Source organism: Pituophis catenifer, unplaced genomic scaffold (genome assembly GCF_029215685.1).
Source record: "Pituophis catenifer annectens isolate HBS135680 unplaced genomic scaffold, rPitCat1.0.hap2 SCAF_14, whole genome shotgun sequence".
NCBI lineage: Eukaryota > Metazoa > Chordata > Lepidosauria > Squamata > Colubridae > Pituophis > Pituophis catenifer.
In genome coordinates, this window is record NW_027256894.1 from 23,789,991 (window position 1) to 23,804,885 (window position 14,895).

At 51.0% G+C, this 14,895-nt stretch overlaps 1 protein-coding gene and 1 long non-coding RNA gene across 9 annotated transcripts in view; both read right to left on the minus strand.

Annotated features, from left to right (window-relative positions):
• Positions 1-10,190: 10,190 nt before the first annotated feature.
• On the minus strand, positions 10,191-12,122 carry LOC139323816 (uncharacterized). Its single transcript, XR_011601020.1, has 2 exons — positions 11,935-12,122; positions 10,191-10,518 (listed from the first exon to the last, which is right to left on the minus strand). It is a non-coding gene; the product is annotated as an uncharacterized lncRNA (long non-coding RNA).
• Positions 12,123-12,146: 24 nt separating this feature from the next.
• TCF12 (transcription factor 12) overlaps positions 12,147-14,895 on the minus strand; it is a 59,947-nt gene continuing 57,198 nt past the window's right edge. For 7 of the 8 annotated variants that reach the window (XM_070953295.1, XM_070953294.1, XM_070953298.1 and 4 more), the window contains 3 exons: positions 14,014-14,246; positions 12,881-13,034; positions 12,147-12,480 (listed from right to left, as the gene is read on the minus strand). In XM_070953295.1, coding sequence (XP_070809396.1) covers positions 12,892-13,034; positions 14,014-14,246 — 376 coding nt within the window. In that variant the 3' untranslated portion in view covers positions 12,147-12,480; positions 12,881-12,891. The remainder of the gene's footprint in view (positions 12,481-12,880; positions 13,035-14,013; positions 14,247-14,895) is intronic. The other variant, XM_070953296.1, reaches the window with a different exon arrangement.

A 14,895-nucleotide genomic window follows, 5' to 3' on the forward strand; every position in this document is an offset into this window, starting at 1 on the left:
AGAATTGAGGCCATGACCTTGCCCAGGGAGAAGCCTTCTTAGCTGTCCGAAGGCGCCCTGACGAATGGCCGTGCAATGCAGGTGGAGCTCAGTGGCACCCCAGCTTCGTCAGGCCCTCTCTTTCTATAGGCCCTGGCAGCAGCACCCTCCCTTCCTCCTGCCCTCTGCATAGCCAGGGGGTTCCCCGCTTGCCAACTCCCGCTTTGATCCTCCGGCTACAGGAAGCACAGGAAGAGGAGAGCCGGCCGGCAGCAGCCGCCCCGCTCTGGAATGCTCTCCTACAGGGTGCCCGGCTGGTACAGCAGCCGCCGCCTAAGTGCTGTTTGTGTCACCCGGGCGCCAGGCAAAGCCCAGGATGTGCTGTGCTTCCTACTCTCTTCAGTTCCAGGCCTGATTTTCATGGTGTTTTGCGTCAGTTACTCCACCGCCTTTCATTAATATTTCAGTTCATCTCCTGGCAATAAATACTTTGCTTTGGATTGTCTCCTGTCAGAAGGAGCTGCAACCCTCTGGAAGCCCCCATTTTGATGAATATCGTTGGTGCCTAAATGCAGACAAACATTAATCTGGCCTTCTTTCTGCTGCCTCAGCTTCTGGCTCAGAGTCAGGAAACTTCCAGTTGGCACCTGGTGCTTTCCCAAATGCAACAGATGTCCTAATGCTGACATTTTGCATCTCTAACATACCTTTTCTGGAGAACTCATCTGTGATGTCAGGCTGGGCTTGGGGGAGAGATTACAAATCGTGCACAGGCCTGCCGGTCTTGCAGAAAATGGGCATTAGATCCAGGCTATGTCCCAGCTCTAAAAGGCCATTCCCTCCCAGGCCTTAAGCAACCGAAAGAACTGGGCCACCTGCTGCCTGCCCACCTCCCTGCCCCTTCATCAGCTGCTGCCTCCTTGCTAAACCCAGATCAGGAATTCTGCTTTTATGCTGGGCCTCAATTTCCAATGCCTCAATTCTGTTCCACGCCCCAGTTTCCCAACCCCAAAGCCTGGTCCACCTTCTTGGCTGACCTTTGGCTGGCTGCTTCCAAGGCTAGCCATGGGCAAGGCTGCCCCTCTGACCCTGCTGTTTGACGTGCAGCCCAGCCCCACTCCCCATATCAGGGTTTGCCATTGGGAATCCTCTTCTGCCTGTGGGGAGGCTGAGCTCCAGATCACCTTGGACCCCCAGTTTCAGCTGGATGAGGGGAAAGGAGACCAGGTGGGCCATCAGCAGGAAATGAAGTCTGCTGGCTTGTCTCAGCTCTGCGCTTCCTCCCGGACCTTCAAGCCATTTTCAGATGAATTCTACTTGTTTATTCCACATATTCACAACTCACTTCAGCAGTCCAGCTTCCAAGAATTATCAGAAAAGACAGCCAGGAAACAAGGCCTACATCTAATCACACCAGGCCAGACCTCACATCCTCTGGAATCCACAGAAACCTCTAAAGATGATCAGAACATATTTTGAAGCTGCGGTATAAGAAACAGTCTGTACTGGTGACTGAAGTAGACCAAGTCTAGCAAAGAGACAGGTAATTAGGGATAACCAGCTAAATGCAGGTTGAACAGATTCTACCAATAATATCAGATGATTTGCCCCCTCTTAACATGTTATCGTTTTTTCATTGATTTTGTGGGCTTAACGCTGTTTTGATTCTATGCTGTAATTGGCGCAGAGACATGTCCTTAAAACGATAACAGTTCTAAGAAAACAACATCAGCATATAAACCCAAATCCTTAAATTCATCTCCTAGCTAGGACACCTGGATCGTTCCAGGCGCAGCCTGTGAGACTCCACCACCCTTCAAGCTCTTTGCACAAGCCGTGTTTTCTCTTCCTTCAGCAACCAGGGTGCCCATCTTGCTTCTGCTGGGTGGGAAGCTTCCCCGGACGGGTTATGAATCACGCAGGCCAGTTTCACTGAATTCAGTGACCAGCTGGAAGTTCCTTATTATCACATTTTTACTGACCTGGAGCTCCTCCAATTAGGTACCCCCAGCCAGGACCCTTTATGGTATCCCTAAAAAGAGGAAAGATGCAGATTCCAGAGACCCTCCCCCCTTTCCCTCTGCACAGCTGCTGCCCTCCTAAAGAAAGCTGGTACTGGAAGAGACGTTTCACAAAAGACATACTCCAGTTCTGAGAGTGTTTTCAAGCTCAGTGATACTTGATCCAAGTATGCTGCTTTGAACCCTTTTCCCTAGAGGCTCAAGGCTGCTTTAAAGGCTCTTCAGATGCCCGTTTGGAGCCAAAACTCAGAGCAGGATCCTCCCCCGGCCTCTCCACTGCTCTTTCTCTGGGGCTGCCTTGCAAAACAGAGCTGGGTTGGCAGAGCCATCCAGCTGCTGCCACCCTCCTCGCCTTCCCTGGAGCAACTGGTGGTTCAGCTCTCTCGGCTCCGCAGTCACTCCTGGACCTTTGGGCACCCAGGAATTTGGCTGCAACCGAGGAAGGAAAAAAGTACCCAAACTCCGGAGCCCAGCTTGCCTGGTGGGGCAGCCTCCTGTGTTTAAGCCGAGCCCCGGGCACACCAATAAGAGGCCGGAGGCAACGCTCGTTCGGTGCCAGCAAGTCCTGAGGGCAAATCCCTCAGCGTTGTCATTGGGCTGCTTCACTGGGTTTGCTGCACGGCCGCCCAATGGCATAGCTGGGGCCAAAGTGTCTCCCCGGCTGAACCAGCATGGCCAGCGGCCAGGCTGCCTGCTCCGTTTTTCTCCAAGCTCGGACAATCGGCCTCTTTATCCTCCCTTGTGGGAAGGGACGCTCCGGACAGGCGGGCCTTGGCAGGCATCCAGGGAAAGGGGGAGACTGGAAGGGAAACCAAAACCAATTCCCCTTCTTGCACTTGTTACACCCCCCCCTCTAGAAAGTCCCCCCTCCATCAGCAGGGGTAAAGCTGAGAAGGCAGAGGACACCCATGGGTGCTAAAGGGAGGGCTGGTTCGGTGAAGAGAGGAGTCAGGAAAGAGGAGCCCTTCCTTGCCTGAAATGGAACCCCTCAATGCACGGGGCAAAGGGGCGCCTTACTTGGGGGGAGGAGCTCCTTGTGGGTTGGCGGTTTAGTGCCAAGGCTGGGCTGGATTGGCTGGTGAGCCTCCCAGGCTGGACTCCAGGGGAGCTTTCATATCGTGGTGGTAGGGGACTGTCCTGGGGCCGGACCCTGGGTAGCCAGAGCCAAGGCCTGCTGGGCACAAACCTGCCTGGTTTTCTGTGGCCCTCACAAACCTCCCTGGAGAAACTGGATCTGTCCTCCACCAAAGAGGGGTCGGTCACAGGCTGACCTTGTGTTGCTTACGCAAAAGCAGCAGGCCAGACCGACTGCCCAGACAGGACCAGTTCTCCAGACCCCTTCTGGAGCAGACTGTTCCAGCCCATCCCTGAAGGAGTCCAGAAGGCAGGGGAGCTGGAGATGCATTCTGTTCTCCTACAATCCATCCAAGATGTCCTTAAAACAGATCCTCATCTAAAGCGGCAGTGAGGGTCTCTGAAATACACCATGAAGGGGGACCTGGACTCATTTGTGGAGCGGCAGGAGCTCCCAGAAGATGTTCGGTTTGCAGAGCTTCCTGGGCTTTGGGCCCAGAATGGAAGCTCCATCTCAGTCCCAAGGACTAACAAGCTTCACACACAATTCACAGCTGCAACTTCTCTTCGTTTCCCCTTTAAGTCGGCTGCAATTATGCTGAAGAACCTCCAAAACAAAACAGTTCACAATCCAGGTTGAACTCCTCCCCAAACCAAGAAAAGCAAGCCAGCGGCCTTTGAGAGAAGCCCCGACAAAGCTCTGGCTGAGCTACAACTGGGAGCCGAGAGAAATTTCCACAGGCAGCTTCGGTTTTCAAAGACAATGGCTGGTTTGTGTCCAAGCCTGCGAGCTGAGCCAAGCCAAGCCTTCCTCCGCAGGGGCTCCCTTCAGCTCAGGCTCTGTTTTGCAAACGGCCTGAAATGGATCCCATGCAGAGCTCTCCTCTGGCAGGGGAAATGCGATTTGGCCTTCAAGGGGCTTCAGGTGCACTTCTCCTTTGCAGCTCCTCCTGCGCAGCCTCCAGCCTATCCCCAACTGTTGTTACTCTTTCCTCTGCCATTTTTCTCTCCTCTCCTCTTGCTACCTTTGCAAAGCTCCTGGCATTACAAAAGCCCTTCCCTCCTTCCTCAATTATCAACCCATTCTCTTGGAAGAATAAGAAAGACCCTGTCTTCTCCTTAGCCCCTTGCTCTGGCAGTGCCCGGCTAGCCTACCCAGTTCCCTCACTTTGTGCAATCGCAAACCAGTCACTTCTCCTGCCAGTCTTCAGATGAAGTTGACCCAGAGCAAGTTCCTTCTTTTCCTTCGCTTTCTACATTTTCCCCAATTCCTCTCGGACTCCATCTCCTACCTATTCTGTCATTTCCTTCCATTGCTCTCTGAGCTGCGTTTAGGCCACGGCCCCAATTCCCCCCCCCCCCCGTTTCCTTTCTTTCACTTAGTCAAAGACTCAGCTTTCAAATCCACATAGAACCAGCCACACACATTGTTTTATTGCTTTTTAGAGGTCGAGAGATACTGGCTCTAAGAAAATGTCTGTTTCCCCACATTTATTCCACTTTCCATTTTTGCTCTCATTCTGTTTTATACCTTCGGAGATCTCTACTTCTTGTCCTTTCTGAATTTTATTCATAGAAATGTATATCCACTGTAACTTTGGTTTCTGGATAGTCCCGCCACAGTTGTCCTTATAGCAGGATTTGCAGGAGAAATAGATTTGCCTGTAAATAGAGATCAGCCTGCAAGGAAATGAATGGTGGACACTGGCTGCAGCCTTCACTTCACAAAGTCCACTGTGGGTGTTCCATAAATGATTACCTTTTTGGAATCTAACCTCATTTTCTGAGCAAATACTTTTCTCCAGAAGAGGTTTTGTCAGGGTCAAAATATCTAGTTCTCTTTTCAGACCTGATGACAACTCGGCTGGTTCCCTCAACCGACACCGATTATTGGTGCCATTTTGCAGGCCTCCCTGAGGTCCCTTTGGAAGCATTTAAAAAGGAGGACCCTGCCTCTGTACCCCCCTGCCCACCTGGTGGGAATGTGAGGGGCATGCCAGATTTATGTGAAGAGGTGTGCCTGAAAGTGAGAACTTTGGAAATTCAGTGCTTTCTTTATGATTCCCCTCTCTCATTGCAAACAAATGCTTTTTTTTGACACAAAAAGCTCCTCTCCTTAAAATCCCTTCTTTCCAACCTTTCTACCAGCAGCTCCAGTTTCTCTCCTCACTGTGCGCCTCCTTTGTATGACTCCTCCGCCTGCCAGGCCTTATCAGATGCTTCTACTTTTTGGTCAGCTTGCACACTTGTTGCTCCTATGGATCCAAGCGTGGCCCATCCACACTCCTGGCATGTTGGGCCCCTCGGACTCTTCTCTGCACATGCACTTGGGTCATCTGGCATTTGGAGGAGGGCTCTACTGGGCAAGTCTCCACTTTCACGGGGGTCCCAGCATTTCCTTGAATTACCTTTGGCATCAATTTCACAAAAGTTGTGAGAAGTAAGTTCTGCAAGGAAAAGGTGAGACCAAGGGAACCCTAAGGCCTGCCTCCCCATGCAGCATCTCAGCCTCTTCCAGAAATCTCATCGTGGGCCTGGAGGTGTGCTGAAACCTAAGATGGATTGGCATCAGAGGCGGAAAAGTTCTGGGGTTTATAACAATGACTTAAAACCAAATTTAAACCGGTTGATTCTCCCTTCCTAGCACTGGCACAACAAACAATCCCAAACAAGCCTTTCCCCCCCAGAAATTTCCTGCAGCATGCAAACTGAGCCAGCTTCACCCTCTCTTATATTTTTGCCACCCAAGATTTTGGGCCTCTAGTGTAGCAGTCCCATCAAAACCAACACCTCCGTGGGCCAATGCGCCACATCCAGAGCCAAGTGCTGCCGGCCCCTGGTGTCCAGCCACTGGCCCCAGAGGCTCCTTCATCACCACCAAAAAGGGAGGAGCTGGAGAAAAATGGGTAGCGCAGACCCAGGGCACAGCTGACCCTGCACTCCAAAACCCATGGATTACAGGGAGAAGGGAAGCAGCTGGATCTGATCAGAAAAGGAGCCAGGGGGCTTCTCCTAGCCAACCTGGCAGCCCGGCAGCCGTCCCTGCTAAAGGAGAAGCCCGCTGTCCCCAACCTCCCAGTCCTGCCTTTTCTTCTCCTTTGGCGACCTCTTTGCCAGCGCTGCGTCCAGGCTCCTACTTGGGTGTTGCCCTAAAATATGCCTAACGCTTCGCTTGGTCATTGCAGCCTGGAAGCCGTTTCTCGGAATGAATCAGGCCCTTTCGGAAGGCAGGCGGAGGAAAGGCGACAGCCACACCTGGTTCTGCTTCTGCTTGGGCGCAGCCAGGCGGGGAGCCAGCCGGGGAGGGCCCAGCCCTCCTTGTAACCGGGGCCCCCACCGGAGACCCTCGGCTTCAAGCGCTCCTAGCGTCCCCTTACTGGACAACGTTCGAAGGCAAAACCCACGTCTTTGAAAAACGCCGCCCTACTACGAAGCCCCCCGGCCAAGAGAGCAGCACCAGCCCTGCGGGGGGAGGCGAATCTCCCGGCCGCAGCTCAGGACCGGCCGCCGTCCCTACCTGGTGCCGGGCAGAGCGGGAAAAGCCCCGCGCGGCTGACAGGCGGGCCCCCTTCTGGCCGGGTGTGGCGCGCTCGGCTAGGCAGCGAGCGCCTCCCCGCCGGGCCCTGCCCTCCTCTCGCCAGGGCCACGCCGGAGCCGCCTTGGCTTCCCGAGTCCCTCCAGCCCGACCCCGAAGAGGCCACCGGGAGAGGCCGCCCGAGGCAGCGATCGCGGCCGTCCGTCCGCGGACAGGGAGGCGAGGCGCGGTCCTGTGGAGCGCAGCAGCGGAGGCTGCCCGCGGCTGCCCGTCCTCTCCGCCGCTGGGCCCGCCGGACGGACGACCGCCCGACCCTTGCGCAGCGCGTCCCCGGCCCCGCACCTCCGTCCGGCCCGCGCCGAGTCTTCCTCCGAGCGAGCCCCGCCGAGCGAGCGCCTTTGCCCGCCGCCCGCCTCTTCCAGCCGCCGAGGGAGGGACCTGCGGAGGGCAGCCCGCCGGGCGGGGCGAGGACAGCTGCACGCGCTCAGGACGGACAGCGGGCACCGGAGTCCGCACAGCCGGGAATGGGGACCGTCCGGGCAGAACCACCTCCGCCGGCTCCTCCGCCGCCCTCAGAGGGCCGCTCTCCCCCTGCCCGCCAAGCCCAAACGGGGCGGCCGGAGCCAGGAAGCGAGGCCGCCCCCGGATCTGCCGCCGGCGAGGAGCGAAGGGGCCCCGGCCGGCTGCTCAGCCGCGGGGAGGCGTCTTGTGGGAACAGCGCTTCGGGGAGGGGATTCATCTTGATAGGTTTGCCCCGTTGGGAACAATGGATGAAGGGGCTCGCTTCCCGCCCCTCCCCCCGCCTTCCTCTGTCAAAGGCCGGATTGCGGCTCCAGGGCTCCGAAAGGCTCTTCCCGGTCAATTGTGGAAAAGAAATCTCGGGAAGCCTCCACCCCCCCCCCCCCAAAAAAAAATAAATAAATTCAGGGACTCCTCCCGCTCGGCCTCCCTTGGGCACCTGGCGCTCTGGAGCTTAGGCAAGAGCGCCACCTGCTGGAAGAATACCTGGGCATCTCTTGAGAGAGAGATGCCCAGGTATTTCCGTGTGTGTGTGTGTGTGTGTGTGTGTGTGTGTGTGCGCGCGCGCGCGCGCGTTTGATGACAAGTCCCTCACTTTTCTTGGCAAGATTTCGGAAGTGGTTTGGCGTCCTCTCCTCCTCCTCCTCCTCCCAGAGCTGAGGGGCCAGCCTCACCCTCTAGTCTCCTGCCTTCACCATTAACCAAATGGGCTATTTCTCCATTTGAACTACAGGGTGCTACCTTCTGTTTCCTTTGTAAGGCTACTGAGGGCCAACACCTTTAGCTTCCATGCATCTTTCTCCATTTGAAATGTTCAAAACAGAAAACCTGAGCTGCTTTCGAAGGCTTCCAGCCCAAGAGGGGCGGTCGCTCTGTCACCGACTGGGAAATGCTTGCAACTCTGGGATCCGCCTGCTCAAGCTGAGACACACGCCTGGGGCTGCTTCCAGGACCCCGTTGCCCTCTTTCCTAGGAGAGGCCCTACTCGGATCCTGCTCCTGGGATGACTGTGTCTTTTGGGGCAACTGTGGGTGGTTGCTGGCCTGCAGACACCACCCTAGGCAAGGCTCTATTTATTTAATTAATTTAACAGCTCAGAGACCCATTCACTGCCACAACCAGAATGGCAGATTCTGAAGATCCAGCAAATAATGGAACAGACCAGTGCACCCCATTGCAGCCCTCCCCAGCCTAATTTAGTTGTTGGGGGGGCGGGGCTCTTGGAAGAGCGGAAGCAGGAGGCAGAACAATGGTACTGAGCAAGGTTCTGGATTCTCTCAATTTTGCAAAACTAGTTTTGTCTTTTTAAAACTTACCTAGCTAGAACATAAGGGTTGCCGAGAGGGGAGAGTAAATAAAGTTTTAGCTGCATGGCCCCCATGGTGTTAAAGGGTTGGACAGCACAATGAAGGCCCCACAGTAAGATAGAAAAGGATGCTCGGTTTCACTGAATGGCATCCTTCACACAACTCGGCTCAGGGACAATCTCCTTGTGCTCATTGCTCATTGACAGACATCATGGCGGCTAGCTCCCTTGTATTCTAAACCATCTTTGGATTCTGGTGTTGCTAGGAAGAGAGCTCTAGGATTCTATTTCAAGCTAATTCTGAATCAGATCTTTTTCTATTGTGACTCCAAATTGGGATTCTCAGCAGTTTGCTTATGTGATCAACAACCCAAGATGACAGCCAATCTTACCTTCTGTGGGAGTAACTATTAAGCCCCCCAAGGGTGACCCATCACAAGTGGGGCACAAAGTGGGAGGTCGCTCTGAATGGGGCTTCCTGAAACTCTGGGTGCTCCAGGGAGATTCCATGAGGCAGCCCAAGGCCCCTGGCTGGTGGTCTGCGTATTGCAAATCTCAAGCATCCTTAGGCAGCTCGTAAGATCCCCAACATCCATAATGTGCAAGAGTTGAGAGGCTGGTCCAGACAACATATCTTTGCCTTCATCCCTTTCAGGTCAGCAAGGATTCAGGATGGACCTGCAAAGGTGTTCATGAATTGCTTCCAGAGCTTTGGATTTATAAATACTGCTGAGGCTGGGAAGTTTGATTTGGGCCTTTTTTTCTACCACAAGGAATCTGTGTGGAGTTGGTGATATATAAATATAGTAATAATTAGTGAGTGGTGCCCCTAAGAAGCCCTTGAGGGCAAGATCCCACTGCCATTGTGGCTCACCTCATTTGCAAATGTCTTCTGCCTGCTCTTATAAGGTTCATTCAGTTATTTTTGTAATCTTATTTTTGAAGATTTTGTATTTTATACAGATATTGAATATATGGATTTTTTTCGACTGCTATATACATTTATTTTTTTATATCATGTTTTAAATTGGTTTTGATTGTTTGCACCCAGAAACACCTGTTTGATATGAGGGGCGATATAAATTGAATCAGTGGTGAAATCTAAAATTTGTTACTACCGGTTCTGTGGGCATGGCTTGGGGTGTGTGTGTGTGTGTTAATGTGACTGGATGGACGTGGCCAATTTTTTTCCCCCTTTAAAACCATTTTTTCTGCAACCTCTTCGGCGAAGAGGTTGTAAAAAAATGCTTTCAAAAGGCTCTGACAATCCCAGCTGAGTTGCTTGATCAGCAGAGGCTTTTTTTCTTTTAAATGCCTGACAATCCAAGCTGAGTTGCCTGATCGGCAGAGGCTTTTTAAAAAACCTCTGCTGATCAGACAACTCAGCTTGGATTGTCAGACGCATTTAAAAGAAAAAAAGTTTTTTTTAAAAAAAAACCTTTGATGATGCCAGCTGAGCCGCACAATCAGAGGCTATTTTTTTTTACTTTTAAAAGCATTTTTTCAGCCGAAGAGGTTGTAGAAAAAATGTTTTTAAAAGTAAAAAAAAAAAAAAAAGCCTCTGATGATTGTGCGGCTCAGCTGGGCATCAGGGGGAGGCAGGGATTTTTGCTACCCGTTCTCCAAACCACCCGCCTCCATTGCTACCGGATCGGGCAATCCGGTCCAAACCGGGAACATTTCATCCCTGAATTGAATAAATAAATAAATGCTGCAATGGCATGGGAAGAACAATTTGCCTGGAAACGCAACCAAGTGGGAGGCAATCTCCACATTTCATTCTCTACTTGGTCCCAAACGCAACTTCTGGAAGAATCTTGGGCCATTTTGTCTTGAGACCCATAGTACCTCCTGCTCCTCTGCCGTTGCACCTCACTTGAGTGTAATGCACTTGGCCAATCTCCCTGGTCCTCCTGTCTGCTCCCTGGTCCTTCCCATTCCTGGCCCTTGCCTTGCCTTGCTTTTGCCTGGAAAGCCGAGTCCCTTTGTGAAATATTCCTCTGGTCTCTGCATGTGGATTTGTCCGAACCAGGCCTGTGCGCTGGGCATGTTCCAGATGGTTAAAAGCAGCACACAGTGTAAATCTAGAGAAACAAATTCAGCATCCTTGTTAATCTTAATTTAAATATGGAACGGCTTTACTTCACTTTTTAAACACTAAAATCAATATGGCTTTAAATCACTTGGCATGTCCATTTAAACTTCATCCTTCCTATTCATGTGCAGATAAGGATTTGCCCAAAATCGACAATGGCATAAAAATTGTTAAAGATTGCTTGAAAACAATAATTACAAAAGGATGGCACATTTATTGCTACATAAATGTTATATACATAGTGTTTTCTGACAGACAACACTGACAGAAAAAGTGTTGAACTTGTTGCTGGTCAAAAAGGTATATCTGTAATATCTTGAAATTTGACACAAGGTACAAATTTGCAATAAACCAACATATGGGAATTGAATAACCAGATGAGAAGCAATTCATTTCGGACAAATAGCTCTTACAAAATTCCATAAGGTACTACACAGGATGCTAGAACCCTACTATGCTCTTACAATGCTATTGTAAATTTCTGATATTAATGAACAGGTTATGGTAAACAACCCTACATTTCTTACTACCCATTATAGTAAAATAAAGTAAGAATTTTTTTTACTGAAAACTTTTGATTTCAAAAATCTAGAAAGAGTAATATTTAGAATTCAAGAAACTTCTTACAAGATTATTGTATAAAAGACTAGCTACAGTGAAAAATAAGCCAAATGTTTTCTCTCTTGGTTTCGCAAAGGGAAACTTTGGGGCGCACAGCACACATCCTGCACAACCCAACAGAGCCAGGAGCCAAAGTTCACTGGCTGGGGAACACCAAGAAGGGGGCAGAAAATAGCCACGGAGACTTGCCCAGGGTCACTTTATGACAGCAACTTAACAAACCAGCATGTATTAAGAACCATCTGAAAGACACTTCCCCTGGTAGAAAAGAAGCCAGTTAGAGCCACAACACTCTCAAAGGTGGAGGAGCAATTCAAATCCTGTGAGAGAAGTTTGCTCAGGATGGCAGGGCAGTGCCACAGCGGGCCTTTCTCTGGGCTGCTACAATGGAAGACAGCATTCATGGAAGTTCAAACGGGGATCCAAGGGGGAGGAATTGCCCAGAGAGAGGCACTCCCTGCTCCGCCCTCAGCAAAGGCAACTGACCAGGAAGGGAGGAAGCCAGGCATCAGGGCACCCTGGGCCGCCTTCTTGCACTGCTCTCATCCCAGGTCAAGATTTCAACCCAGGTTGTGCATTGCTTGTTCTTACAGCTCCAGGGCAATTGTAAACGGGCTTCCTCTCGGTCCCATTACAAGCCTTAGAAGGGAGGGAGCCGTTTGAGAAGGCAAAGGACAGAGGTGGTTTCAGCTCAAGGAGTGCTGTGGCTCTATATGGCTTGTGTCTGTGATGCAAGAGGCCGAGGGCTGTGCGTCAGAGGGCTCCTCAAGATCAAGGTACCTACCCGGGAAATACATGTCCAATGGCCAGAGAAAAGGGAGCTGGCACACGCCCTTCTCCCTTCTTTAAGACATTTGTAGGCAGGAATGGTGGGAATGTGAAGGGCCGGTGGCATTGTGGCTTCATTCTCGGAATGCACTTCTCAACATCAGGATCTCAACCAAGCTTTAAACATAAATGTTTCCCTTCATATGATGGATCTTGATAGTTCCATTACAAATAAATAATGTTTTCTAGTTACAATGCATTTGCCAATTCGGTTTAGGCACAAGGCAGTTTCCCCATCAAGTGGAGAGGAGATCAGAGTCTCTGTGCTGGAGCGACAGGAGAACCGCAAAGAAGAGGAGAGGCGCCATCGTCTCTGGGGTGGAAGTCCTGCTGGAAGAAGAGCCTGCTGCTCTCTCTCTCTTCAGGGGCCGGGGGTTCTCAAAGGGCCACTTCTGGATCGGTTGTTTCTCTGGCGAGATGGTCCTGTTTAATGCTATGTTGAGTGTCCTTGTGAAGAAAAGATCCCCTTCTTGGCCTCTTCCACATGGTTCTGGATTCTGATCTGGACATTAAAAGGGCAATGTTGAAGCACTGACAGTTACAGGGCACAGTGGGAAATGGCCAAGTGGCCTGGACTCTGGCTTCTGGACCAGACGATCTGCTTCCTGTGGAGCCAGTTCTTATTCTGAGCACCATAATCTGAGGTGCCAGAGCTTCGTAGCCTCACCCACCCCCAACAAAAGCCATACACTTTGTTGAGTGTGACCATTGCTTTTAATAAATCGTGCTGGTGATCTTGGACTAAAATAATATAAGATTCCCAACACAGTCTGGGTTTTGTTATGCTGCAGTTCAACTTAACACAAAGTGCAACTGACAGGTTTTTGGGTTTTGGTATACCCTGTGTGCCCACCAACGCCCTTGTCAGGCCGCCCCATCCCTGCAGACATAAAACAGGTCACCTCGTTGATGTTCACATGTGTCCCATTGGATTGGCAGTTTCACTAAGCGCTGGATGGCTTCCTGGATGAGGGTTTGGGGACTCTGCTGATACAACAGATCCCTTTTCCTCTTCCCTTCGCTTAAGGCAAGCTGCTTTGGGGTTCAGGTTCCTCTCTAGAAGCAATGACAGAAAGAAACAGGAAATACCTCTTTAAGCTGCTGGCACTGAGGCACCACTGAAGTTGAGCCTCCGCCTGGGGGTAGGATTTGCAGAAAAGCCCTTGCATGTTACACCTCTCCATCTACTGCTCCCCCACGCAGAGATCTGTGGGAACTCCTGGCTTCTGCTCTTTGGAATCTCTAGTGAGGTATAACCTATTCTTGTACTAAACAAGGAGCCTTTCTGTTTAAAAATCCATTTCAATAGGACAGGTTTATAACCCATTCTTCCTTCAAAGAACTCAAGGCTTGCTTAAATGCTTCTTAACAGTCCCGTGTGGGAGTCAAACAAGGGAAGATGACTGATGCAAAGTCACCCAGACAGCCTCAGATTAAGCAAGGATTTGAGGGTTCGGACACAAGCCATCACACCCAATCTTCCAAGAGAAAGGATCTGAAAAAGTGACAGAGCGTAGTCTTTCTCCACAGACAGTTCCCAATTCTTACTTCTTTACAAAATCCCCGAGGCAGGGAAAGAGAATAAAAATTAGGCCCATGCTGCTAGCAGAAGTGATGAAATGAATGAGATGCTAATGCTTCAGATCCTTGAGTAGATACTACTGCCGATACCATCAGCATCTCATTTATATACACATCCTGGAAAAGCCTCAGCTGAGAAAGCACCACAGGAAGAAGCACAGCCGATCCAGCTAGTGTCCCGGAAGAAAGAACACTCCCACCCCCCCGCTGGATAGGAAGTGGGTACTTTGATGTCAGCTGCATCATTTCTGGAATAAAAAAAACCTTGCCTGTTGGAGGCCAACTGTCATTTCAGTTCTACCAAAGGAGGACAGTATAAAGAATTTTATAATGTGACCTCTAGAAAGGATTGTTCAAATCTGAAATGGAGAAAATATGCGGTGGAGAGCAGGCAGCACTTGCCTTCAGGGGCAAAGGAAACCTTCAGCCTCTCGTGCCCCCTGCCCCAGTTTACCTCGGACCTGCTGCTCCAGACTGAGGATGACTGCCACAGCCTGGTGAAGGATCAGAAGCTTGGTCTGGGGCTTTTCGCTCTTCAGGTGGAGCTGGCACATCCGGCCCAGTTCCTTGAAGGCTTCGTTGATGTCCCGGACACGCAAGCGCTCCCGGGCATTGTTAGCCATCCTCCGTTCCCGCTCACGCTCCAGCTTCTGCTCCGGGTTCAGCTCCTCATCTTCGTTCGTGCTACTTTTGAAACAAAAACAGGAAAGGTGTTGAAAGTTAATTTTATTCTTCCACATTGCACCGATTATCGCCTTGCCTATAACTGGCTGGATTTTTTAAAGCAACGCCTACAACAGTAAACAATTTTATGCTTCCAACTGCAGAAAAGCCACTGGGGGGTACATTTTCTGCAACCAACACTTTGGTTTTGTTCTTCAAGGGGTTGCTTGTCTGCTCTGCCTCTCACAAGTGAAGAATGGGCACAAACTCACGGCCTGCCTGGTTCTACAGGGGAGATACAGGGGAGAGTTCATTGCCAATATGACTCTTCCTCTTGTCCCTTACTAGTTGTGGTAGCCAAACTTTTTAAGATTTAGCCATGTGCTGCTTTGTTTGGACAGCAAGCACAGTCAGGTAATCGCACAGGAGCCCTTGTGACGCGGGTCAGGTGTCCAACAGACTGGGCAGTCCTCAGATTACATCCATTCGGTCAGTAATTGTTCAGTGTTAGGGTGGCACTAAAAAATGGATATACAATCAGTCCTTGAAGTTCTGGCCATCGCAGACGCCCCAGGATTGTGACCTGGGCCCTCACATGACCACCTGTTGCCATCTTCCCTGCCCACTTTCCCCAAGCAAAGCAGAGAAGGTCGCAAGTAGCTCTACTAAGTCT